Raw genomic sequence first — 26,665 nt, 5'->3', positions numbered from 1 at the left:
GTTGATGGCCTTTAAGGCTCAGAAACGCCGTCAATTTTGACAGCACTGCCTCATCTACAAAAGAAAGCTGATGGCCACAAAGACACTGTGTCAATTAGACAATGTACACTTATGACATCACCTATGACAGGGACAGTTTTTGCATCAACAAAACTGAATAGTGTAATATGGCAAAGCAAGTAAAAAAATGTTTGTTTAGAATACTTATTCTTTAATTACTTTCACATTTTACAGTTGCTATTATTGCACTTGTGAGCTCATTGCATGAGCTACAAAATAGTGGCTACGGGGATAATGGGTGTTGACGTCACCAATACGGGCATTTCATTAGCAATTAGTTCAGATGACTTCAAAACTTCCATATGACACAGATGTCACACTTCATGGCAGAATTGCTTTCTTATACCCATGTCACATGACTATTTTTAATGACTACTGAAAACAATGCTTGCTGAAATTGCGTTCAGATCTAGATTGCAACAGCTTCAATGATTGAATGGCCATTGCCCGAATTTTCAGTGGCAACTGGTTTCAATGATTGATGAAAGTACGTATGTGACATGGGCATCATTGTTCTGGAACACGCAGTGAAGGCACTACAGAGAGATAGCGGAAAGAGGAAAGCAAATGCGTGTCAAGTTATCAAATTTGGCAGTTTACCCAATGTCATTACGGCACCCATCATGAGCCAGCCAGCTTGTGTTCGCTGAAGAGACAGTCGACTGTTCTGCGAAGCGCTTCGCAGCAGGTCTTCCGCCAAGTTGAAGATCATCTGGACATTTACCACAGCAGCTATGACAATGTGCAATACGTCATTCCCACCTCTGTCTACAACAGGGGCACAGATACCATTTTAACACGAATGTATTGTGCATTCGACACCAGTGAAAATTTGGATGGCATAGCACAGGTTCCAGGACCTACATTATCATGCACTAATGAATGCTGCTAGCACGGACGTTAAACACAAGCATGACGTGAGATAACTGTAAACTGCGGTACAGAATGAAGTGATGCTCAATACATGGAGTGACGCTTAATGAAAATCAAAGCTGGAGACAAATCCACATGCTGATTGCCAATCTGAACTGTATGTATCAAAAGCAAAGCGTGTCATTCTCCATGTTCCAATTAGCTCAACCTGTTCAATCAGCTTAAGTTCAACTTTTGCTGCGAGTACACACCGTATAGCTTTCTTGCTGAACGTTTCGTCCTGTAAAATAATTTTATGTTCTATGTGAATGTTAAACTACCATGGCCTCTTGAATGTAAATTTGGCTGTTGCAGAATTTTGTGTTACCAGAATTCTTATATGCAGATGCTCCCTGCTCTGTTAGAGCTGTTAGTGCTCACTAAAAACCAACGATGCAAGAGAAAAAAGAAAAGTCATAAATTACTTTTCCCTTGTTGTGGGGGAGACCCAACGGCGTGTGACGTGCTGCTCCAAGAAGGGCAGCAAGCGCTGCCGAGTAGCCAGCGATCGCGTCTGGTGAGGACTTCATCGACTCCAGCTGGTCGAGGCAGCGGTCGAGTAGTGGTGTCAGCTGAGCGGGCACCGCAGTCGCAATGCACCGGAGGCACCAGGCTGCTGCCAAGCGTGCGGCTGGGCTGGTGTGAATGAGCACCGACACCACTGTCTCCACCAAGCCTGCGATGGAGCCAGTCATGCGTCAGTACACTCTTAAAGACTGCCCTCCACCTCCTTAAGGCAGAGTTTTGGTGCGAAACGTCATCCGTCATCAATCATATGCACATTTCCTTCCTCTGCGGACCGGGTACTTTCTTGTCACTGATATTAAAGAATGCCGAGACACTCATGGTATTACTAACAAAAATTGCAAGGTGTGCAATTTAAAAGAAAGAAAGCACACTCAATGTTCGCGATGACTGTTGTTGACTGGCGGAATTATACCCCAGAGCGCATACAATTTTGAACTGCATAGAACCAATACACGTGAAGCCTACGCCTTCCTCAATAGCCTACCTTCTTTTGATATATTATAACTATACAACACATAATTAACTTGAATTTAAGGTCTAAATTCAAAGCAAATGTGCCAGAAGAGAGGCTCTTAAACCAACTGAACTGGGGAATTACACTAACTTTTAATTTCTAGCTCTGCTGAGGATTCCATGTCCATCCACTTCCCCTCAGTCTATGCATGCCAGGATCCTATGTGAATATCTGCCCTGAATCAAATAGTTATGCAAAGTTTACTATATTGAAATCATGGCAAAAGCAGCCCTCATGCTGCTGTGAAAGGTGTGTCTGCCTTCTCTCAAGCCCGGAGTTGCCAAGTGAAAGCACAAATCTCAAGTTGAGTCCTATGCTGCCAGTTGGGTCTAGTGATTAATTTTCCATATAGGCAAAGGCAAACAATGCTTGCACAAAAATAATGACTAGGGAAGACTCAGTTGCTAGCAACGGTATGAAGTCTTCTACAGTGAAGTACATCACAACCTTAGTTGTTCTTGCACTGCAAAACTCTACATAACTAACCTTCCATTATAGTAGTTTGCATCAATGTGTATGTAACATGGCAGATGCATGCTGATTTAATGTAGGTGGATTCACTAGAGTAAAGCATTGGACACTCTGTATGAGTGGCTCGGTTGTGAAGATCTGTAGTATTTTTAATATATTCCTGAGCTTTCTAATCAGTTGCGTTTACACTGAGCTCTTAGACAAATGTTCGACAGGTAATTAAGAGCAAGGTGTGTAATGTGGTTGTCAGTGCCAGTCACATGGAAGGCTCTGAAGTGCAAGTTTCTTGAATAAGTTTTAAATCGCACACTACCGAAAAAAAAAAAAATATCTAGTTTAGCATTACATTTGTACCGTCTCGCACAGCGCGTAACATCTAACACATAGCATAAGACAGTACGAACGGAAACCAACAAGCCTTATTTATCATACTGCTGAGCACTGCACAATATTACATTGCTCAATAAGTACAATGTTTGAAAAAAAAAAAATACAGTGACCTACCTAAGTGCACTTTAAAAATGATGAAGCAAATGAAAAATGCCAAGTACCATAGCAGAGGCCTTACCTATAGAAGAGTCGGAGAGCGTTGAGACAGCAGTCGTGCCCAGGGTCTCGACCAGGCAGCCAAGTTCTTGCAGGGCGCAGACCAGGATGTGCTGGCTCAGCGCCACTTCTTGCTGGCCGTCCTTGCCGCTGTTGCTGTCTAGCACGGCATCTAAAGGGGCACAAGGAGGCACAATGCTCCAAACATTCACTCTAAAGAAGCACCAAACAGATGACTGCTTTTGCAACTTCAAGCAAAAGCCTGCGTAGTCCCTCACAGTTCCTTACCAAGTTAGGTGATCTTTCATCTGGAATGTGCACAGTGAGCTATGGGGTACTTTCAGCATAACCTCAAATGCTAACAAGTCGAAAACAACCGAAACGTGTCCTTACATTTCCATGTTTGTCTGCATTTGTAAAGCTTGCTTAATTCATGCTCCAAAACGTGCATTCTGGACTACAAAGCGCTTAGAAACCGGCTACAGAGTGCTTGGACGTCACATTTCCATCTAATTAAGGGTAACAGCTAAGGGTGCGCGAATGCCGAATAGTACATTTCAAATTGAATATCGAATCAAATCAAGAAACAAAAGGAAACTATTAAATCAAATACTGAATATCAGAAAATGTTTCAAAAGCTTTAATGCTAACAAATTTTGGGCAAGCAAATACAGTGCTGTACATGCTAGGGAGTTCCTAGAATTGCGTAACAAGAATGTAGCAAGCTATCAGTAACTTAAGTACACAGAAACCAAGATATACAGTATAGTCTGCTCTTATTAAAGTAAATACCAAATTAGTATGGTAGTACTAATTACAGTATGTGAAGGTCTGGAAAAGAGTTTTTTTATCAATATATTTCTGTTGGATAGAACCAAGTGCTTTTCTTCCTCTGAAACTAATGAAGTAGTGATGCTCTGTAGTACTGAATTCCAATGAGGTTCTCAGTCTTAACTTGTGTTTGCAACAGTATTTTACTTACTGCATAGATGGGTGGCTCAATGTACAGGTTGCTCATTGGTGATCGGTTTAATTTAATTTATGGTGATGCTACATCACAGTTGAAGGCTCTGGCTCAATATTGACCATCTGGTGTTTTTTTAATGTGCACCTAAACAGAGTACAGAAGTTCTTTTTTAATGGCGACAGTCATTCTATAGACCACAAATGGGTCTTTGCATAAAGTCTTCCTTCGGTCAGTTGGTGAGCCGAACCCATTATCCCATGTTCAGCAGTGGAATGCTGAAGACACCCGACTACCGAGTAACCATGATGGGTACCAAATGATTTTCTGCAACCATTCGGTGATGCCATTGATTGACAGGGCTTGACATCAAAAGCAACAGAAGAGCTACCAAAGATGTGAAGGTCCCCAGAAAAATTTTGACCCCCTGGGGTTCCCTAATGTGCGCCCATGAGCATGTGAATGTTTTGGCACTTATTTCCCAATTGCAACATGGCCAGTGTGTCAAGAAATTAAACTTGAAGCAAATTCAAGCTCACTAGAGGAAAGCCAAGTCCACTGAACCACCTCACTGAGTCTCAGTGATGTCATTAATATGGAATACATCTGCGGTGGAATCATTTTGCTCCTTGTTATGACGAACCCTGTGGGAGCTGGCAACGCTGGTGGCGACACAGCCCTGGAAGGATGTCGGAACTGGAAGGGCATGCTTATCACATAGCACAAACAAGAAACAAAAATAGTGCAAACTGTGACTCAGGGCTTCAACATGGCTTGCAGATGATATCATCCGCTGGGGTGAGGGATAGGCAATGAGGCAGCATGGAGCAAGATTATGTAGTTGTAACCACTTGTTACTCAACTCTTACTGCACAAAAAACAAAACAAAACAAAAACATAACAACAACTTCGGGGCAACATTAGTCTTCTTAGAATGTGCAGCCGCAAACAAAATTTTCTTGCAAGACATGGCTTATGTCCGTTTTAGCTTTATTTATATAAAACACGCAGGTTCCCCTAGGTGGTGAACACACAGTGAGCAGTTTTTTGTAATCAGCTGCCAACAAGGGACCAAACAGTGAATGACTGAACTAATGATGCTCACCCGAATTGAGGTGCTTTACAATGACTTGAACGAGGTCCTTGCAGGCCGCTGCCTGGGCCTTGTCTCCGAGCATCTTTCCCAGCACCGAGCGCAGTGCGAACGAGACGCACTTGCGGCTGTACACGGCATCCACGTGTGTCTGCACGGCCCGCGGATGGCCCACCAGCTCCAGCAGGTGGCTCAGCACGGCTGGCAGATGGCGCTCCAACCACAGGCCACCCAGCCGCTGGAACAGGACCACGTATGCCTGCACCAGAAGTTGGGGGAGGAGGAAGGGTGCAATGGTCTCAGGCTTAATAAACGCACACAGTACGAAAGAAAGCAGAGGACAAACGCTAACTTGCAAATAAAGTTTATTTAGTGTTGACAATAAAGATTTGAATCTATGAAGAAGCAAGAACAGGATGCAGCCTGCAAAACACCTAAATAGAAAGAAAGATCGCAGTCATTTTGCAGCCACATATATAAACAACCAAATCACAGTCGTTTTCGTAGAAAGTGTTCACTGTTGCGAAAAATTATAGCTGATAAAAGCCTTCGTATGCTTTCTGCTGTAAATTTCTTCCATTAACTCTCCTGCAAGTGTGTCTCCACTTTTACCCAAAATTACCCGCTAGCCCAGTGACACATATGAAGGATATAGTGTGAATAAGGCCGATTCTGATTTTAAGGTGCAGAAGAAGTTTGTTTCGGGTGGGCCAGTTCATGCTGCAGATAATTCATTATACCATACAACAGAACAAACACTTGAAAGTAGGAGTGTCTGAATGCCAAATAGTAAATTTAGAATCAAATCAAGAAAAAGAATGCAAAATATTGATACAAATATCAGAAAATTTTTCACAGAACGCTTACAAATTGTGGGCAAGAAAATATGGTGCTGCATGTGCTCAGGTGTCTCCCAGCATTGCATGACAAGAATGCAGCAAGCTATCAGTAACATAGGCACATAGAAATCAAGATATACAGTACAGTATACCCTTATTAAAGGGAACTCCATATTAGTATGCCAGCTCAATTTTAGAATATGAAGGTCTGGAAAATATTAGTGCGATACCAATTATACGGGCACACCAAGAGAATTTCCACCGTCGTTGTCTGTGTCTCCATGATGTTCTGTATAAAGTCAGGGTATGATAACACTGCAACCGCACACTGTATGCTGTAGATGCGAGGTAAAACTTGCGAGGGTGAGCCGAAAAAGGTGGTGGCTGGATGCGGCCGTGTCTTGTCATGCGTCACCTTGTCACCTAACCAAGATGGCTGCGTTCTGGCTAAATTGCACAGTTAAAACCTTGGATGGTGCAGGGAACAAACGATGATGTCAATGACCCCCATGTTGATACTTCAATCACGATTCTAGCCCTAGGTCTGCCATCTTGGTTGCGTCAAAGAAGAAGCGTTGAGAAGTGCACTTGCAGGCTTTGCATAATGCCTATTGGTCAAGGGCGCCACGCGTTTCCCACATCTTGGCAGAATGCATGGCCTAATGGCTGCATTTAATAAGGTGCCAGGGCTTTCTATGAGCCTTTGCTTCAAAGTTGGGAAGAACTATATAGTGATGAAGCAAGCAGAATAAAAGCGGTATTTTAGCCTTTTAAACAATAAGTACATCAAGTAGAGTTATAAAAGCTACAAAAAATGACAACTTCAAACACAGGTAGCTTGATAACTAGCCTGTCTGCATTTTACCGCAGTGCAAATATTGACTCGGCCCCATCTAGATGTTGGTTAGGAATTTGGATGTTTGCATATACTTCTGTGTGATAACTTTTTCCTGAATAAACGATGATGATGATGGCATGGGCAAGTCGGTTAATTTTATTTAGCCCTTAACCTTTAAACAGCATAAACAACAGGCACAAAAGAGTTCACAAAAATATATGTGGACACAACAATACGTCAGTTTACAATGTTATGATTGCCTTTGTGCCCACTGTTTGAAATGCTGGATCCACATTTTCAATTCAGTGACGAGAATTACAGAAGGCACAGTTATACAATCTGTGCCATGACATGCCCAGTCTCTTCACAGCTGCTGAGAGCAGAACAAAGGTGTCAGCCTAGATAAGGCAGCTGTGAAAAATCATAAGCCAAATCACCAGGTGTGCTAAGGGATTCACTGGTGGTGACTTCAGCCCACATCTATACCTTAGTATAATTTAGCAGCTAAATTTCATTTGATGCCTATTGCCCTGCAAAAGCGCTTCTCCATATGCAACATTTGATCACTGCCACATGTATATGGTGACAATCCCATTGTTGTAAGCCGTACATTTTTGCGTAAAGTAAATATAAAAGCTAACATCTAAGTGGCTCGATGTTATGAGCTACTATCTATATGCGGCCCCTTTACAAACAGACTGCACAAAATCACTTGCTACTCAGTGAAAAAAGCTTTTTCTACTTTCTAGCTCCTGTATTTCTAACTCCGAATATAAGGCGAGACTTTCCCGAGGATCTTCAGCCTCGAAGTTACCCTCTGCCTTACACAAGAATTGTGCCTTTAAGTGTGGCTTCATGGCAGCGAGATTTTCACCTTATAGTGTAGCTTCACGGCAGCACAAATTTCACCTGATCGTGTGGCTATACGGCAGCGCGCCCCACTGTGCAGCGAAGCCAGATTATAAGGCGAAATTCTCACTGCCGTGAAGCCACACCTAAAGGCAAAATCGGATATAACTCGCATTTCGCATGTTGAAACTCCCTTCCCCCTAATTCGCGGTCGCCATTTTGCCTTCTGGCGGTGTCGGTAATTCAGTATTTCGGCCGATCCCCGCCAGCCTGAATAATTCGTTTTACAAGTGTAAACCAAAAAGTTCAAACATATCCAGATGTGCAACTTTAGTAGCATGTAGATACAAAACATGTTAAACAGTGATATGCACCGGGGGCTTCATGCCAGACATAACCACAAAGATAACCAAGAAAGTGAGCGCTCACATGAGTTACGCCAACTCGTATCTCACGGCTGACAGACGAGCCACCCTTGATCATCTCGCCTGCGCTGCCTTTGAGGAAACCGATGCCACCACGAAGGAAACCAGAGGCAAGCAGGCCCAACACCTCATCCAAGCTGGCCAGTCTGTTCTTTCCAACTGTAAAAGTTAGCCACAACCAATGGCCGCACACGATTAGAGCAAGAGTGAATACTCAGAGATGACATGAGCCAATGTGTCATGAATAAACGTGGTATATTTGAAGGCAATACATAAAGGGTCCCTCGAGTCCTTCTCTGCTCGCAGTGTAAGTTTGTTACCATGATCTACTAACTCGATCCCACACTTCATTCTTAAAGGAACCCTGAATAAGTGTGGTATGTAAGCAGGTAATACTCATGACAATGTACGGCAATTGCTAGTATTGCACAATGTGTTGCAGGAACCGTACAAGTTCAGCCAATATGAATGGTGGCACAAAACATGAAGTTGTAGTTCAGTGATACCATTATGGTTTCAGTGCTTGCAACAAAGGCACTTTGTGACTGATCTCGACAACTATGTGGGAAATGGTGCATTGCACCACTGCGGTTGGGAGTGTAATGCTCCATAGCAAAAAGCAAAAAAAAGAAATGGCATTATATTATGACAAGGGCTTTGGTGCATTTTTGCATCACCATAAAGACGAGTGAGTGAGCAGGACCAAGGTGAGGATAAGCACCGAAAAAAAAAAAAGTGCATGCCCGTCACCTGTCTGTTACTGCAAATTTTAAAAATCATTGTGAGAGAGTGCTTTTTCCAGCTGCTACTTGAAAACAAAGTTTCTGGACAGACGTGATGTAAAATTTGACAAAAGGGGACTGATGTCAGATGAGTATCGTTCTAGGTTAACTGTGTCATAGTCAGGTGCTTTAAGCAATTTGGGTGTATCAACTGACCCTGTGCCTGAGAGGCCTGCTGGGTGATGGCCACTACAGTTCCAAGAAGCCGCGCTACAGTGCAGCGGACCTCGTAGTTGGAGCCTTCGAAGGCCCGGAAACAAATGGAGGCCACCGTCTCCAAGTCACTTGTGTAGAGAAAGGGAGCGTGCCACACCATCTCCAGCAAGCACTGCATAGGAGAGGGTACAAGGTCATCCTACTTATGCAGATGAACACGGCATCTGGCGCATAATTTAAGTCAAGCCAAGTCATGTTTGAAACACTGTACTAAGCATTGGTTTGGCAAAATAAACAAAACTCTCTCAGACTCACTCACAAGGTGTATTTTTTGCTTAGGACTCACCAGAATTCTACTCAACCGGCCTATCTCAGACTCCCGGGTCAGTCTGAGAGTGTAAGTCGACTTGTGAGTGAGTTTGCCGACCTATGGTACCGAGCTAACAGCTTAGAATCCACTGCAGCCAAGGCAAGTGATTCCCTCAGTGATCACCATAACCATGAACTTAAGTGAGTATCCAGCAGGCCAAACCCCTTTTCCCGATGCTCCTGATCCGTGCCCACTGGACCTCTTCGATTCGTCGCAGTGAACAGTCCAGGACTGGCCAAGACGTTGCATGCGCAACACTCACTGGCTGAAAGAACTGCCTCGGGCAGTGTGGGACTGTCTGGGCCAAATAATCGAAGAGCTCCACTGTATTAACTCTAAGCCTGCTCCCAACTCACCTTCCCACAATACCTGCTCTATGTTGAAAAAGATGCTGAAAGTATCAGCAGTGGTTGAACAAGGGATGTCGATGAAGCCAACGTTTGACAAGTGAGCATGCCTTCAACAAGGGTAACAACTGCTTTTCTTGACAGCATTTACCACCCTCACCCAACCCCAACGGTTGAGAAGAATAAGTGGGTTTGTAAGCTGAATGAGTAAAGTCAAAATGTTCATAGTGGTGGGTGGTGGTGGGAGAAGGGGGAGAGGGTTCAACTGCAATTATTTAAGACATAGGGGCAACAAAAATGAAAATGAATGTTTGCGTGTGCAAAGGCATTTTTAATCCGATGGGCTTAGTCTTTCAAGAAAACAGGAAGGAAAACAGGGACAGGAAACAGAAAACAAGACAGAAAACAGAAACACGAAACAAAAAACACATGACTATTTGTTCTCCGCGTGTTTTTTCACCCTAATTTCAAACAACAACGTGGTCAACTCATGCCTAGTCTTTGATCCATGCTGCATTCTGAACACAGATGGACGCTAGTGCTACATTTTACCGCCAAGGTAAGTTCTAGAAACGCCACACTAGCGGCAGGTGCTTCCTACCTTGGCAGCAGCGCAGCGCACCGCAAGCACCCGGTCGGTCATGCAGTGGCGCACAGCCTTGAAGATGTCCTTGTGCACAGGACTCGCTGCCACGCCCATCCCTGCCACCATCTTCTCCATGGTGTGCATTGTCTCGCAGCGTGACTGTGACTGCACCATAGAGAGCACTGTTGAGCACACCAACGTGCCAAGAGGGCCAAGAACGCTAGCCCAACCCAGAATTTCATTAGCACAGCACGCAGCTTCCTCTAACATGAAAGGAGGCAGCACAGATCTTACCGTTGAAAGGTGATGCAGGGGATTTTGAAGAAGTGCAAAGGCCCTACTACCTGACTACCAAGGATGTGACAAACAAAAATTACTAAAGAATGTGCTGTTTATGATGTGCGTGCAACTAACGCACAGTTGTCACTGATACAACAAATTTCTTCTGAAGTTTTCATCGGTCACTAGTTCTATACACAAAGGCATGTCGTTACACAAAGGTGGTCTTTGAGAGCGAACTCTGGCGCTGTTTTCAAAGGACCGGTATCAGACTACAGAAATCTACGAGACAAGGATTTCAACCCTTGTTGAGCTATCTGATAGACAACTAGCCCATGATTAATGAAATAATTAATGACAACAAATTAAAAGATTAGGACCAATGCAGAAATGAGCATTCATGCTGCTTGCCTGACTCTACGTACTTCTGTCCTCATCTTTGAACTTAAGCTTAGCGATCTTCATCAGTAGAGAAATGAGTATAAATGGCTGCTGTGTGCTTTGACTATGTATTACCACTTACTTAATCAATTAAACACTGCAGTAAGAAGAAATGCAGAAAAGAGTAATACTGCCCACTGAAAAACACCATACACAGGATACAGTAATTGATCTGTGACAACTGACTGGAAGCCATTCCATGAGAAGAAGTAGAATGCCAAATATGTGAGCCAAACAAACAGTTTCAGGAACATAATTTCTCAATTATTCAATTATTTGCAGTCACCAAATCAAGCGATTCAGTTAACTTCCTACACAGGCCTGTGTGAGGCACTAGGCAATATAAAATGACTTGATGGACAAAGGAAAATATATGTAAATTAATAATAACAGAAAATATTCTGCATTAACAATATGAAAAATACATAAACATAAAGCAAGATAAATATTATAGAGAGGCAACTTGTGTAGCAGTGAACAGCAAGAACATGAAATCAGACATGTAAGAGCTGAAAAAATATTTGCAGCTGCAGCAGCAGCATAGCAAAACGAAACAAAGGCATATGTTAAGAAACAAGTGCTAAATGTAATAAGCAACAAAATAAACTGCACATAACGAGAGAAAGACAAGCGGCTACATAATATTGTTCCATGACACATCTGTTTAGACGGTGGCCGAACTTTCAGCATATGTATTAACAACTAATTATCATTACTCCTGCTGCTTCCAGGGTGTGGGCCAGGCCAAGGCGTTTTCATGTCTCCCAAGTTGCAAAATTTTTTATGGCACGAAGCAAAGAAATGAAGATGTGCACAAATACTACAAGTGTTTTTAACTCCATTTAAACAAACTCAATCATCAAAACAGAAATGTTTTTTCTTCACAGATGTGGGGAAAAACAGCGATCCTACCTCAGCATTCCTAAGCGACTTCAGGAGAATGTGGACTGTGTCTTCGTAGCTGCGGCCCATCATCCGACCCAACTTCTCATACATAGCACCCGTGCTTGTAATGGCGGCCCTTGAAAGATAATGACATTTGACACCACGTTTACTATGGGCATCGGGAGAAACGTCTGATTAGCACTGGTGCTGCCGACACAGTGCGAACAGTGAACCACTCATGTGCTTCAGCTGATACAGATGTCACAGTAACATCATTCATTTGAATATCCTTCCTGAAAAGCACAGCCACCCACAACCACTGTCTGCAGTTTCCAGTGTTTCAGACAAGACCATAAAATATGGAAGAGAAGTACTCAAACAAATATATGCTGAAGTATGCAGAACAGCTAGACCTCTGAGGAGCACTTCACATTTGACAAGTAAGGTAAACATTTTGTATTACTCACTGTGTGACGATTGTACGGATGACAAGTAATCCTGCAGACACAAATAAAAAGTGTAAAACAAGAACACGAACAAAGATATTTTTCATATTGTGCATATTCATGTCATATGTAAAGGATGCCAGTGATGGTGTTTTCAAACCTAGTAGTACGACATCATTGCAGAATGTTCCAAGAAATCTGATGAAGTGATACAAGCTTTCTTATATTATTGAGCCTGGTATATTAGTAGAGAAAGTCTAGCTAGATATCACTATTAGCGACGGCACCCATGCTTGTGTCATAATATGTCTGCTGTGCAATCCTTCACCATTTCCTCTATAGGTGTGCAAAGAAACCATTACTCTAGGAGGAGGCTTTGCAGTGGGCACTCCTATCTAAGTACAAGTGAACAGAGAAGTTGTTTCATATGGCATTCAATCACCCAAACTTGATGAGCTTTACTGCATTTAAAGGAAGCTCAAATCTACTGATTGCAGCAGCAGAATTTTTATTCAGGCCATAAATTTTTTTTAACAGAAATACAGCTAGAAATTAAAAAAGAAAGAGCTAGAGAAAACTTAAGCATCACGTTTGCACCTCTTATTCGGCAATTAAAAGCGATATCACAATTATGTAAACTGCATCTATTGGAACATCAAAACAACAAACAAACAAACAAACAAACAAACAAAAATCTGTGTATTACACAATGCCCTGATATGTATCAATAATTTATGAACAGAAGTTTCTGCAAAACCCCTATAAAGACAGCTGTGAACACAAGCTGTGAGCCAATATATCACACATGTTTCCTTGAAGCACTCTAGTAGATGCAGTTTACAGAATTGCAATATGTGTTTTTGGTGCAGAGTTATCAAATTGTAAACGTTGTGCTTCAACAACAACAACAACAAAAAAAGATGCTTACCAAATTCAGGCAACTTTTTGAAAAAAAAATCTGCAGCCATAAATCAATATGCTGCTTCCTACAATTTACTATATAATTTTTCACTCTCTCTGAAATACTATAACAAATTTAATTCATATATTCATATCAGTTCAGGCGTAGTCTAAAGACAGCACTTCTGCATTTCACATGTTTTGTGAAAGCTCTGTCTAAAGGCATTACTGATTTGAAAACTTGGGCAATCCGTTATTTAATTTCATTTCATTTTATCACCTTAGTAGTAACACAACGAAACATTGTGTTTCGTTGTGTTACAAACATTGTAGGCTCTGAGGAAACAGTCATCAACCATTGCTGTCAGAACTTGAGTATAACAATTAACCCTGAGAACATTGAACGCGCCCATCGCCTTGGGTGTTGCAAATCTAACCACTCGTCCAATCATCATCAAGTTCACTTCAACTAAGATTAAAGACGCCATATTATTGAATGGTCATAAGTTTAAGGAAACTAACTTCAGCGTCGGCGAGGACTTTTCCCTTAAAATACGAAATGCACGAAAGCACCTAGTCGCTTTCGCTAAAGAAAAGTCAACAAAGTTTGCACTGAATTTTAAGACATTACATATTGGTCCCAAGCGCTACGTGTTTGATTATGATCACAGTGGGTTTGTGCTAAAGAAAGGTGTGGCACTCACAGGCGAGCAGGCAAATAGCTGGGCGAATCATCTCGGTTGCGCAGGATGTCATTACACTGGTTGACGGCATCAAACAGCAAAAAAGTGTCTCCAACGCTGAACAGGGTTGCCAGGCACCGGCCCAGCATCCGACGCGTTGGGGGACCAGGCGAACCCTCACGCATCTGCCGCACAAGTTGCTCCACCAGCTGTTTTTGGCATTGCTTGATGTCCGACTAGCCGCAAAAGAAGCAAAGTAAGAAAGGGTGTCACGGGATATTTGGATTAAGCGAGACGGGAACATGAGCACATCGATATCTGACCAGTTTTGTACCGTACATGACAAATTATGCAATGTGTGCACACAATGTGCAGTCCTAGCAACATTAATTTCCAGCAATCTCACCCACTCATGATGCATCTGCCAAGCTGCATTTCTTACCATTTGCTAGACGAAAGAAAGTGCATTCATTTGCTTCATTCTCTGTGCTGCCAGGTTCCTTTTTTTCATCCCACTACTTCAAACTGTCATTTCGCAAGTACACAAATTGGCGCTGTATGTGAGAGAAGTCAAGAAGTGAAGATGGCATACATAGATGATTTGAATTAGGCCAGTGACATCTTCAGCTGGTAATAAAAAGCTTTTTTTCCCAGCCGCTTGGACCTTTCTGATCGTAAACATCAGATAATGACGACACAGAAATGTAATTTAAAATAATTTTGTCTTTTATCTCCAATAAATGCTCTCATGCTAATAAGTTCTGAAATTGTGATCTCTATGCATGACATTACCGGGAGTCAGCAAACTGCACAATGATCACTCGGACAAGTGAAGAAGCACATGGAAGTAGAAACTCAGTGTCATCATCATGTAAGAATCCAAGCCTTTTGACATGGATGAGGTGATCATCATGTGAAACTGAAATGACCTGTACCTTGCATGTAACATGCTGTAATACAAGCACTGACAGGTAACCGTGCTTCACTTTAAGAATTACTCTACAGTTATTGAAGTGAGTCCCATAATGGTAATGGCAGAACGCTCAAACACTGCAAAACGCAGGGTGCTTTACAAGGGCTGGTGGAGAGCACCAAGATACCTTTTGCGCAGCCACAAGCACTTTGTCCAGGAAACGTAGCCATTCAAAGACAAAGACTGGGCGCTTGACTTCAGGAAGCTGTGCCAGGACCTCTTCATTGAGGGTGAGGCTGTGAGACAGTTCCATCATCTTGAATTCTGCGAAACGACAGCAGCAGCAGTTTTTAAAGCTTGTGTGCGGTACTAGCACGTTTGCCACTATTGAACAAATATTTCTTCAGCCAGCTAATATCTGCACGCTATACGCACAGGCCACCTTAAGGTATATTCGTTTTTTTCCAGTGGCGATTAACGGGGCAAGAAAGCTGCATGGTTTGGTAGCACTTCCGCCACCTTCAACATACAGTTTCGAATGGTGATATTGGCGTACGCCAGAGTTAATTACTACAGCTTTAGGTGCGCTTCGGCCAAGTCATACACACAGCTTCGAATGGCGATACCGAAAATATGTTCCGAGTGTGGTGACCATTGCAAATACATCGACACTGCGTTAACTGAAAGCGACGACATTGAGACATCGACGACACGCGAATGAAGCGCAAGCTAGCAGACGAGCACATTGATTTGCATTCGGCAACAGTTCCGGGATTCTTATCCTTTCTTTGTCCTCTTCTTTTTAAAGGCCACTGACAATTACGATTCACAATGAGCAGGTTAGCGGCGACATCGCCCGAAAAGAGCTGTCAAATATCTACCGCTTGCTTCAGAGTCCTACCGATCAATTCCGCGCAGACGTGCAGTGAACAAGCAAGCTCAGCAGACTATCCTACTCAAGAAAAACCTACAAATAACGTCCGGCCAGATGCAGGCTGAGCTTATAATAGCTGCATGTGCTATAAGGCTAAAGGAAATATATTCTCGGCATCCGGCAAGAGCATGCGCTAAGCTCGGGTCGAATCACACGAACCATGGTCAACATGCAGAGACCTCGAACTTATTACGATCATCATGCGGAAAGCATGAAACTACGACCGCATATATGACGCCTTCTTACGCCTTTGCTAAAATTCCGTGGGCGTCTTCGCATCTCAGGTGTGAGGATTCGCTCTGCTTTCGAGAAACGATGTTCTCCTCTCACGAACTTCACGAGTATTCACAAACGTTGGCGTCCACGATGGCTATAAAGAGTCAAAATAACGGCGCCAGCGGACACTCGGCAATCTTCGGGCTAACGTTTGCGAGAATTTTGTTTGTTTATTAATGTCACACATGCAGACGACTACCATCTGTGATAAGCAACTCGAACGTCAACTAACAAAATCGTTGTTTATAATCAAGGCAAGTTCTCCTAGCTTTCATCTAAGTTCCCGAAACAAATACAAGCTATGCGGTAGCAATGAATGTCAACGAGACATACCTTTTATAGAGGTAGTAAAATTAAAATTGCAACAATTAAACTAAACGGTACAGCAAGCTAGCAACTTAAGAAGGAGTCCATTTTTGCTTGGGACGGTACATGGCTTCCCGTCGTGCAAAACGTTCAAATCTATAATAATGGCGCTAGTGTTCAATGTTGTATTAATGGGGTCCTGAATATTTGACTGCGCGTGTTCGAAAAAAGATTTTGCGCTGCTCACCGCTGCACTGTTCTCGCTCAAAATTTCCATAACGATCAAATTTTGGTGTTTACTTTGTTTAGTAAGACACTTGGCGCAGTTAATTGCCTGGTTTTTAAGGGAAAAGGGCGAATTTGCCTGCGATCATGGGAATTCAAGCTGCTGCCGCGACGGCGCAAGCAGAAACTTGTTTCGCCGCCTGCCGTCAACTGCAGAAAACAGCGTTTCAGGGAGGGCAGTACATAGAGTTAGACTACTAACTTAGCTCTATGGGGGTCACCATTAGAGTGTACTTGAATATGGCCCCTAGAACATATGCCCTAGCGTATTGGCTAATTTTACCGTCCGCCGACGGGAGCGAGGACTGTTGTTGAATGACGGTGGCGCTGCTACCAGTAATTCTACAATCAGTGAAAGAAAAATAGGAAAACGAAAAAAGAACGGAGACGTACAAAAACACAATTCACAATAGGGGATCAGAAAATTTGGTTGTAGGAGTTCATAGTGTTTTTTTTTCTTTTTTAACCTAGGTAGGACAAAAAACAATATAATAGAAAGAGCTTGGTGGCGCAACCCACCGCTTTGTTTCAAAGAAAACGCTTGTAACATTTATCCACTTATCCTACAGGATGTATGGATGGATGTATAGTAGGACTGCTCGCAGCGCTCTCTGCCATCTGCGCTTTCATTCGAAAAGCGTCCCGCCCGCTCGATACAGCGCGGCGCTCGGACGGTAAACTAGGCAATATTTTAGGGATCATAACTAGAATACGGTTAAGTGGCACCACGGTGTAATACGCCTGTTACACGGGCACTTTAACGGCCCTTAAGGAAAACGGCAGTTGGCCTTAACGGCCGTTAGGCGGAGTTACGGCGCATGATTTGTAGTGAACCGCACAACATAGAGTTATAGAGGCTAGAAAGTTATCCTAGTGTCGGGAGCGGGCGCCCTTTTCCGAAGCGCCGGAGAAACAAGTTTGGATGCTTGGCGGGGTAGTTCGAAGAGGGCGCTGCGCTCCTGTGGCGGGTTACCGACGCCAGCCGAAGGAATGCAGACACAAGTCGTCGTCAGTTTTTGGTAGCACGTGTAACGACGTAGTTCAATTTGTTGCAGCCTTTATTTTCGTTGAGACCGTAGTGCCACGGCTTGGTGCGATGCGACGTTGAACTTCTGTGATAATGCCTTCAAAAAAAAGAGAGGACATGTTTTGTTCCCCTTTGTAAGGGCGGTTACAAGTAGTCTATAGAAAAGGTGTCGTTGTTCCGCGCTTCATCCGACCCTGTTCGCTTGAAGGCCTGGGCAAGGAACATCAAGAGAGGCGTTGGAAAAGGAAAGGCTGACCACCTAACAGAAATTATTGATGAGCTATTGGATGATGGCAATTTGGAGTGCGCAGAATCTGTGTTGAAAACACAAGGCAAGCAGTTTGATCATGACAACTGTGTCGAAAAGCACAGTGACAGTAGATTAGTATATTATATAGCCGGCTATGTTGTCAGAAAGTCTTTAAAAAAATTTCCATGCCCAGAGTGTGCCTCTTGCCTTTGTATTTTGCCCCTACAAGCAGATTCTGATGTAAATTCTATACTAACCAGGCAGTTTGATCATGGGGGCTTGATCTACCCTTCCAAAGCTGTTGAGGAGCTTGTTTGTAAAGTTGAGGACACATTTACTCTGTATTTCAGCAGGAATCAGCTTCATGCTGAAAGCATGGTCTGCTTTTTGCATTTCCTTCAGGGAGCGAAGCTTAAAGAAGTGGGTTGCAGTGAGCATGGGCGGTGTTTGACAACAAACATAATAAAGTTCTATGCACTGACGAGGCTGCACTTCTTTGCAAAAGCAAAGAACATGGAACGGAGCACTCAAAGAGAAAAACAGAAGCTCCTGAAAATGAGGCGATGCCAGTAGAATGACAGTCGCGAGAATGCTCCCTGCTTTTGTACATACCTACCTTCGTTGTGCAATAAAAAAAAAAAAAAACTTGTAACAGGTTTTGAAAGCGCTCCCCATACAGCGTTTTTGCGGACCATAGTGTGCAATTTTGTAAAGCTGCAATAAACTATATGCACAAGAAAAACGGAATGCATTCCATTTTCTCTCCACGCTTGTGGGCTGATTAGTGTCGCTTATCCCGTAGAAAAAAAAAAAAATATACCAACCCCATTTTATTACGGCCGCTTGCGTAGCTTCCGTCACTCTGGTTAAAATGGCACCACAACAGGGACGAAGACAAGGCACATAGAAACACATGACAAGTGCACCGTCTAGTTTCTGTGTGTCTTCATCTCTTACGCTGCCATCATAACCAGCTATGGGCGAACTAGCCCAAAACGAAGTTTTATTTCACCGCTCGTCACGATAAGCGTACTGGCCAATATTGTAAGGTTGACTAGCCCTCATAGATTATTGCGTGCCTGTTTTCTGAACTTGCAAATCGGCGGAAAGCGCCGGTCACTTGCGAGCGCCCGCTGCAAAGCGCGCCGGAGCCCGCAAGAGCAACCCGCCAGCGAGCGCTGGCGCCATCTGCCGGAGCATAGCAAAGTATTTCACGTCGGCACGCGCCTTCACGACACTAGGATAACCTTCTAGCCTCTATAATAGAGTTTGTCACTGGCGCGCGACGACGAAAAAATACTGTGGCGGCGCCGCAATCGAAGTGTATTGGGCCACATCATCTCTATGGCCACATCAAGGTCGCGCCGTTCGAAACAGCTGGCGATACCATGGCGATACTTCTCGGAAGGGCCATTCGTATTACTTGGCGCGCTGGTCTTTGCGTTCAGACTGCTCAAACGGTGTTTATAATTGCATATGACACGTATTTGTGCCTCCGGAATAGATACCTTTTTTTCTCTTCTTTCTTTCTCTTCTGCAATCTCCTCCCGGTAATTGCGCGTGCATTGCGACCGCAGTGTCGGCTTTCATTCTACTATGCTATTATATGGTTCCCTTTCGAGAATAAATAGTTTTTCATGTTCTTCAAGCAGTACGTATCTCTCGTGTGTACTTTTGCGCATATAGTTTTCCATTATTGCGAAACGCAGAGGGAAGAAATATGTAAACTTCCTGCTTGCTGCTTCAAACAAATTAAAGAAACAAATAAGACATATCTACCCCATCCGGCGCCCTGTACTGTGCGGGAAGTATTTTTACAGAAAAAAAAAAAAACTGCAGTGCCACATTCCATTCATGTTTACATCCTCCTCGCGTAACAGAATGCGGAATAATCGGTTCGGGTTCTTTTATTTCGGTCGGACCTCGGGCGCTGAAAACAGTTTTAGGTAGCCATTATATGTGCTAATCTTTGGCCCGTAAGTCGTGTGAAACTTTTTGTCCCCCCCCCCCCCCCAGTCGATGCTTAAAAAAAAAAAGAAAAAAAAAAGACGAGAGGCAGCGCGGTAGTGGGCTACATAGTAGATATGACATTGCGCTGCTAACTCGAGCTCACGGGTTTAAACCAGGTTGCGGAATTCGGCGGGAACGAAATGGAAAAACACTCGCGTGCTTCTGTTCAGCTGCACGTTAAAGAACCCCAGACGGTGAGAAGTTAACAGGGAGCTTCATATCGCCAAACGTAAAACGCCAGAATTTGTTTAATTAAAAAAAGAAAGAAATATATAAAGAAGGTAGCTGCGGCCTTGGGCTTTTTCGAGGGGTGTAAACGAATGAGATTATTCTGGAATCTGACTTCTGAGAAAACATATTACACTTATCTTATATGTCATACCTAAATGAAATGCAGTTCCCAACTGTACGACCGTTCAACTAAGCAGCTTCTGTATTATGAACGGCGGCTTTCGGTTATCCGGCGCACCATCATAAGGATATTAATGAAGCAATTAAAGGAGCGGCATGCTTCACATACACGTACACATATTTGTAGAGCTGCTGAGTTCGTTGAAGAAGATAAGTTAAATTATGGGGTTTTACGTGCCAAAACCACTTTCTGATTATGAGGCACGCTGTAGTGGAGGACTCCGGAAATTTCGACCACCTGGGGTTCTTCAACGTGCACCTAAATCTAAATGCACGGGTGTTTTCGCATTTCGCCCCCGTCGAAATGCGGCCGCCGTGGCCAGGATTCGATCCCGTGACTTCCTGCTCAGCAGCCTAACACCATAGCCACTGAGCAAGAAGAAGATAATTGTACCACACTGGGCACCCAGTTTTAATGGGTTACAGACATGGTGAGGCTGTAAAAAAAAAAAAAGAATGTTTTCCTTGTCTGAATGAAGTTAGCAGATTTACAGGCTGCCCCAAAGTTTATATTGGATGACAGCTAGGAACGTCTTCAGCGGAACCGATTAGCACCCGGGCGTCAATTCTCTCAGGAAGTGGTGCGCCTCTGCGCAACAGCCATGACAGTCAGCAGCACAATCATTCGGAATAAGAGTCGTCAATTGCATCGGCCCTTCACCTTCGAGACTTCAAAAATGCTGTTACGCGTTACATTCGAATGGAAACGGCGATTGGATAATTTTTAATAGTGAATTCTGAAGTCGAACACGATCTGAATAGCAAATAACATTCGATTAGACTGTATGTTTCTACTTCATTTCACCTGTTGGCACGTTGAAGTAGATCGCCAGACAATTAAGCCACGGAGATTACTCTAGTAAAGACTTCCCGGTCTGCCCGATTTCGTTTGGGTACATAGGCAATATATTTTCCCTAACACTGTTGTTCATATTAACATCCAGTAATTACCTTGATTCCTTTTCTCGGAAGGTCGACTGGTTCACCTGGGGCTGGTGCAGATTTTAAAAGGAACACCATTCTCTATGGAAACACGCTTATTCCGGTCGGCAGTTTTCACTTTCTCAATCAGCGCATTTAGAATAGTTGATAATTTTTCTGTTACATATATGTCGTGGATATATATGCCTATGTACCCTTAGAAGGCTTCTGTGGCAAAAATTACGTGTTACTTTTAGAAAATAGTGTTAAAAATAGCAGTTCACTTGGCTGAAACTACAAATTGTACCGGCCGACAAGAGTCGCAGGTGTCCCAAAGCAAGTAAAATTTACCTAGATTGGTCATCTGCATCTCTTTGCGCCACGCAGTTAATAAACCTGGCTTATTTCACAATTTATACTGTTATCTTTGGTCAATTTCCCTTTTTTCTGACGTAGCTTCACGTTGCCGATAGGCGGCTTCTGTGGTAAAAATTACGTGTTACTTTTAGACAACAATGTGAAATATAGCAGCTAAGCTGGCTAAAACTACAATTGGTACCGGCAGACAAAAGAGTCGTGGGCGAACTGAAGCAAGTAAAACTATAAAAAACATTTACTGCACAGACTTTCTGCGAGGAAAAAAAAAAAAAAAAACTGGGCGTCCTTACAACGAAGGCGCGCTCGCTAGCAGACGACGCACTTGACAACGATAGCAAAATCGAAGATGTCATGTTGCATAACCCATGCATCAAATATGTATGCGTAGCAAAAAGGTGTCAGTATAACTTTGCAGTTTAAATAAGGCACCATTATAGGAGCGTACGCGTGCAATCGGTCTCAGCGCCCGCAGCGAAATTACGTTGAATATGCCGGGAAGCCGCGTTTCCGCCCCATTTCGCCCCTCGCACAATTTTTCCACACGCGGCTCCTCAGCTGGAGAGCGCCGTTGCACCCACTAGATCATTGTCTAGTACCATAGAATAAATAACCCCAGCATAATATACCGGTAAAAATTTGAATCTAGGCAAAAGGTCACGTGGGCGGTCGATGATGCTGAACGTTATTTTGCGTTTATAATGGCAAAAAAAAAAAGCAAAAGACAGTAAGTGCACAAGCGTGCAATGTATAATTGTGAATAATAATTTTGTACTCTTGATCATGTGTAAAAACGCTTCTATTAGTGCAGGAGAAAGTTTGTAGTAGTCTAGTACACTCTAGTTTGTAGGTTAAAGGGACACTAAAGGTTACTATTAAGTCAACGTGGACTGTTGAAATACCATCCCAGAAACCTCGAAACGCTTGTTTCGTGCCAAGGAGAGACTTATTTTAAGAGAAAATGCGTTCTGAAGCGTCCGCGTACCTCTAGCGCAGTTCAAATCGCCCGCCCTCCGATCGAGGAGAACTGACATCATGGTCTCATAGTGACGTTGCGCCATCGGTGAGTAGAACGGCGTCCGCAGACGGCGCTACGGCTTTTCTGCGCAAAACGCGAACGCGCGGCCAGAAACAGAGCCAAGACAGAGCCGACAGCAGAGCGAAAGCGGGAGTATGGTGGCTAGCGGAAGGAGAAACGAATTACGTCCCACGTTACGTCCCACGGCACACGGAGAGTCCGTTTTCGTTAAACTATAGGCTGCAGCGAGCTCGCAGCGTGGTCGGCGTGGTCTATGAGAAGCGACGAGCCTTTTCGCACTCGCAACAGGGCATAAAAATGTGCGAATCGACGCAAAACTCGGCCTAGAAACGTGCTTCGCCACAGCCAGGGCTCAATACGACCCAAGCTGGCACGACCCAGATGTCGTTTCCCGCACCGCCACCAGGCGCCGCTACTATACCTCACACTCCAGCGCAAGACGCCCATAAGCTGGTACTTCATTCTATGACGCTAACTTCGACGCTCGTCGCAATGGACCCTGACACCGACAGATTGGCTCGCGATGGTGGGCTCAACTTCAGCGATTTGAGCACCGACGAGCGCGACCTGCTTCTGAGGGCTCGCACTGCCGGCGTCGTTGCGTACTACGACGGCGGCCTCGACACCGGCTCTCCGGAGCGGGAAAGCAACGAGGGCTTCCCACGACATCACATGGACGTGGCATTCTCGCTGCTTGTTCCAAATGAAAGTTTCGCGAGCAGAACCCTCACAGCACGACGCGATAACGAAACTACTGAAACTCCAAAGCGTGCGCGGCGCAGAGTCGAGCGAAAACGAAACCTTTCGAACACCCATATTACTGAAGGGTAACGTCAAAATGTTATTTTTTCCTAGAATCGAATAGACGTAGACAAGTAGCATTTTTTCCGGCTTATAATCGAATGAAATGATATTTTTAATACGAGTAGTTGAGTATTAGTAACACAAATTATGAGGAGACCTTTCGTCATCGGGCTAGTACCGGAATGTCGCTGGGGGGTCTCAAATCGTGTCATGCATTTACCTCAATTTCTCGGTTACTAAAGCTCTGTTCGCGATTATATTGACGCCTTAGACGTTCTAGAACATTGCTCTACCACTTTAACTTGAGTTTCTGGTAACCTTTAGTGTCCCTTTAAAGGGGTTGAGACACCAAATTTTGAGGCTATAAAAAGCATGTTGTAGGCTGCTTCCGTATGCAAGGACACCCAGAACGAGGTATTGGACGCTGTAAACATTTCAAAATAATTTTAATTGAGCTCCAAAGAGTCATTAAAAACTCCTTCTCGTAGTCGAGACCCATCGCTAGCGCGGCAGTTACTACGTCACAGAGGAGGAACGAAAATATTGACGTCATAGCACACCAGCACAAAAACGTGACGTATGATGAGTAGCGATGAAATGCCGATTACGGAGCCTGCTGAGCCGAGCAACCGAGCATAGCCTCCACTACGACCGAGCTACAGGCATATAGAAATCCTTTCTAAATGCAAAGAAGGGGTAAGGCGTGCAGACACGGACACAAGAGGAGAGAAGTGGACAACACGAACGCCGCACGCCGGCCCGCGAACGGCAAACTGCGTGCGGCGAGTTGCCCTGCGGACGAGCCTTTACACGTTTGAGTGTAACACTAGCCGGCCGACTCCGAAAGGGACCAGGATATGCGGCGTTCGTGTTGTCTGCTTCTCTCCTCGCATAGTCGCGTAGTTCGGCAGCTCGGAGCGGACTCTCCTTCACTTGGCCTTTCCACGTTACCGGCCCGTCCACGTTACCGGCACGGAAACTCGCCGCACGCCGTTTGCAGTTCGCGGGCTCCCGTGTGACGGCGGTTTTGCTCGCGAACGGCTGGATTTCCTTGCCGTAGAGAGGACGGGCCCAGGACCCATTTGTGCGGCAGCCGTACAGCGAAGCGGCCAATCAGCGACCGAGGAGTGGTCGCTCTGGCATCGACGGCAGCTTCACCGCCTCTGATCGTTCGGCGCCGCCGATATCGTCGCTAGGCCTTTTCCGGTTCACTTCAAAGCTAGAGCTTACGGCGCTTCGTAATGAATCACCGACTCTCACAAGCCGCAATATTTTCTTACCGTTGTTGTCGCTCTTCGCAATAATTATAATAATCACGACATGCACTTCAAATCGCCAGTGGTTGACCCCTGCTGGCAGAGCACGCGTATGCGCGAGCAGACGACGCAGCATAGTTTTACGTCACTATTTTTTGTGGGCCACGTGACCAAGCCATGTTGGGTTTCCTCCTCTGTGACGTCATAGCATCCCCCGGAGCCCAGAAACCGAAACCGAAATCGCTCGGTATAATAATGCTATTATTAAATTATTTATCGGATATATATGAATCCCGCTGTGTGTATCGTGCTCCCTGAAGCATGACGCAACGTTTGAATCAACAAACGCATGAACGAAAATTTTGATGTCTCCACCCCTTTAAAAATATCGCTTACCACGGCGCCTCTAGCGGAGGATATTGCGCTCACGGGGGTACCTTTTTTGCCCTCTGTGACCATTTATTGAACTTGAGCATGGAGGAAGCTTTTTTTTCCTCCATGAACTTGAGAGTACGCGGGGCCTGACCCCAGGCTATTCGGCGGTTCCGCGAGGTGGCGCCACCTGTTCAGCTGTCCAGTGCTAAAAAGCCATGGATACGACGTCATGCTGTTACCATAGGCGGGAGGTCATTCTTTTAAAATAGCTTTGTTACAAAAGTTTTACAGCACCGCCAGAGCGCTTCGAATCAGCACTCGAATATATATATATATATCGTTAGACCCGCCGTGGTTGCTCAGTGGCTATGGTGTTGGGCTGCTGAGCACGAGGTCGCGGAATCGAATCCCGGCCACGGCGCCCGCATTTCGATGGGGGCGAAATGCGAAAACACCCGTGTGCTTAGATTTAGGTGCACGTTAAAGAACCCCAGGTGGTCGAAATTTCCGGAGTCCTCCACTACGGCGTGCCTCATAATCAGAAAGTGGTTTTGGCACGTAAAACCCCATAATTAATTATCGTTAGTTTCGGTCAGTGGTTCCGGTGCGTGGTTTCGGTAGTTTCGGCGTTTCTTGTGCCGAGGCGCCATTTAATAGTTGTCATATCGGAACAATTTTACGTTATTCCGGCCAAGGATTCCTTTCGGTTACCGATTACCGAGCTGCTGGTCTGTTGTTAATAGCGTCAGGGTTGCGCCTCCCATTGAGCTTTAGGGCATCGCACGTTTAATGCCAACACGTGGGATCGTTACCCCATCTGCGGCAAGTTGCTTTTTCATCCACTTTCATTGCCATTAATTCATCATTTCTTTATTTAAACGAGTAAGTACAATTAATTTCCCATATGTTTTCCTTTGTGCCTTCGTTTGTCGGCTTCTCATGATACGATTAATAAAAATCGGGCCCCTCAGTTAACCCCCTTTCTTCTCGTTCCCGCTGAGTTTGACACACTAAGCCGAGTCCCTAGACAGGCGGAGGAATATTCGGGCAATAGAAACAAAAATATTCTCGCTGCTTTTCTAGCACAGGAGGAATGTTTCTTAAGCTCGCGCGACCTTTTCGGGTCACCATTCCCCGACATTTTAGTGCTGGAGTAAATGTGACGACGTCGCGTTCAACAACTGGGGGATGGGATGCATGGCTTCTGCTTGCTGCGCCTTGCAGAAAGAAGGAAAAAAATTGAAAGAAAGAAAGTAAAATGGTTCTGGGCATCGCTTTCTCTACAAACTATCATAAAAATTCGTACGTTTGCTGTACTCCTTGCGTTTGAGTTAAAATTACTGTTTTCTGCAGTCAAGGAACCATATGCATCTGTCCACAGAAGGCTCGCCGGGAATGCAAAATGCCGGCACCGTCGATCTGCCGCCGCGCGTCTTCTTTTTGTTTTTTTTTGCTTCTTTGTAGACATTTTCTATCGCTTTTTAACCTTTACGGACGCGGACAGCTGGCCGTCGTAGCTTCGAGAGTTTGATGACGTGTCGAGCAAAAACGCAACAAAAGCCCCACTCG

The 26,665-nt window shown here is 44.4% G+C and overlaps 1 protein-coding gene across 4 annotated transcripts in view; it reads right to left on the bottom strand.

The window, feature by feature from the left end:
- Nucleotides 1-16,503, bottom strand: part of LOC142588173 (HEAT repeat-containing protein 5B) — a 65,421-nt gene extending 48,918 nt beyond the window's left edge. For 3 of the 4 annotated variants that reach the window (XM_075699678.1, XM_075699680.1, XM_075699681.1), the window contains exons 1-11: nt 16,371-16,503; nt 15,015-15,151; nt 13,936-14,150; nt 11,913-12,021; nt 10,296-10,445; nt 8,978-9,149; nt 8,044-8,198; nt 5,101-5,347; nt 3,054-3,203; nt 1,398-1,648; nt 661-772 (exon numbers count right to left, since the gene is read on the bottom strand). In XM_075699678.1, coding sequence (XP_075555793.1) covers nt 661-772; nt 1,398-1,648; nt 3,054-3,203; nt 5,101-5,347; nt 8,044-8,198; nt 8,978-9,149; nt 10,296-10,445; nt 11,913-12,021; nt 13,936-14,150; nt 15,015-15,143 — 1,690 coding nt within the window. In that variant the 5' untranslated portion in view covers nt 15,144-15,151; nt 16,371-16,503. Of the gene's footprint in view, nt 1-660; nt 773-1,397; nt 1,649-3,053; nt 3,204-5,100; nt 5,348-8,043; nt 8,199-8,977; nt 9,150-10,295; nt 10,446-11,912; nt 12,022-13,935; nt 14,151-15,014; nt 15,152-16,007; nt 16,112-16,370 lie in introns of those variants that run through there. The other variant, XM_075699679.1, reaches the window with a different exon arrangement.
- Between the last annotated feature and the right edge of the window lie 10,162 nt (nt 16,504-26,665).

Source organism: Dermacentor variabilis, chromosome 7, assembly GCF_050947875.1.
Source record: "Dermacentor variabilis isolate Ectoservices chromosome 7, ASM5094787v1, whole genome shotgun sequence".
Taxonomy (NCBI): Eukaryota; Metazoa; Arthropoda; class Arachnida; order Ixodida; family Ixodidae; genus Dermacentor; species Dermacentor variabilis.
The sequence above is the reverse complement of the archived record's forward strand: the minus strand, read 5'-3'. Positions and strand labels throughout refer to the sequence as shown.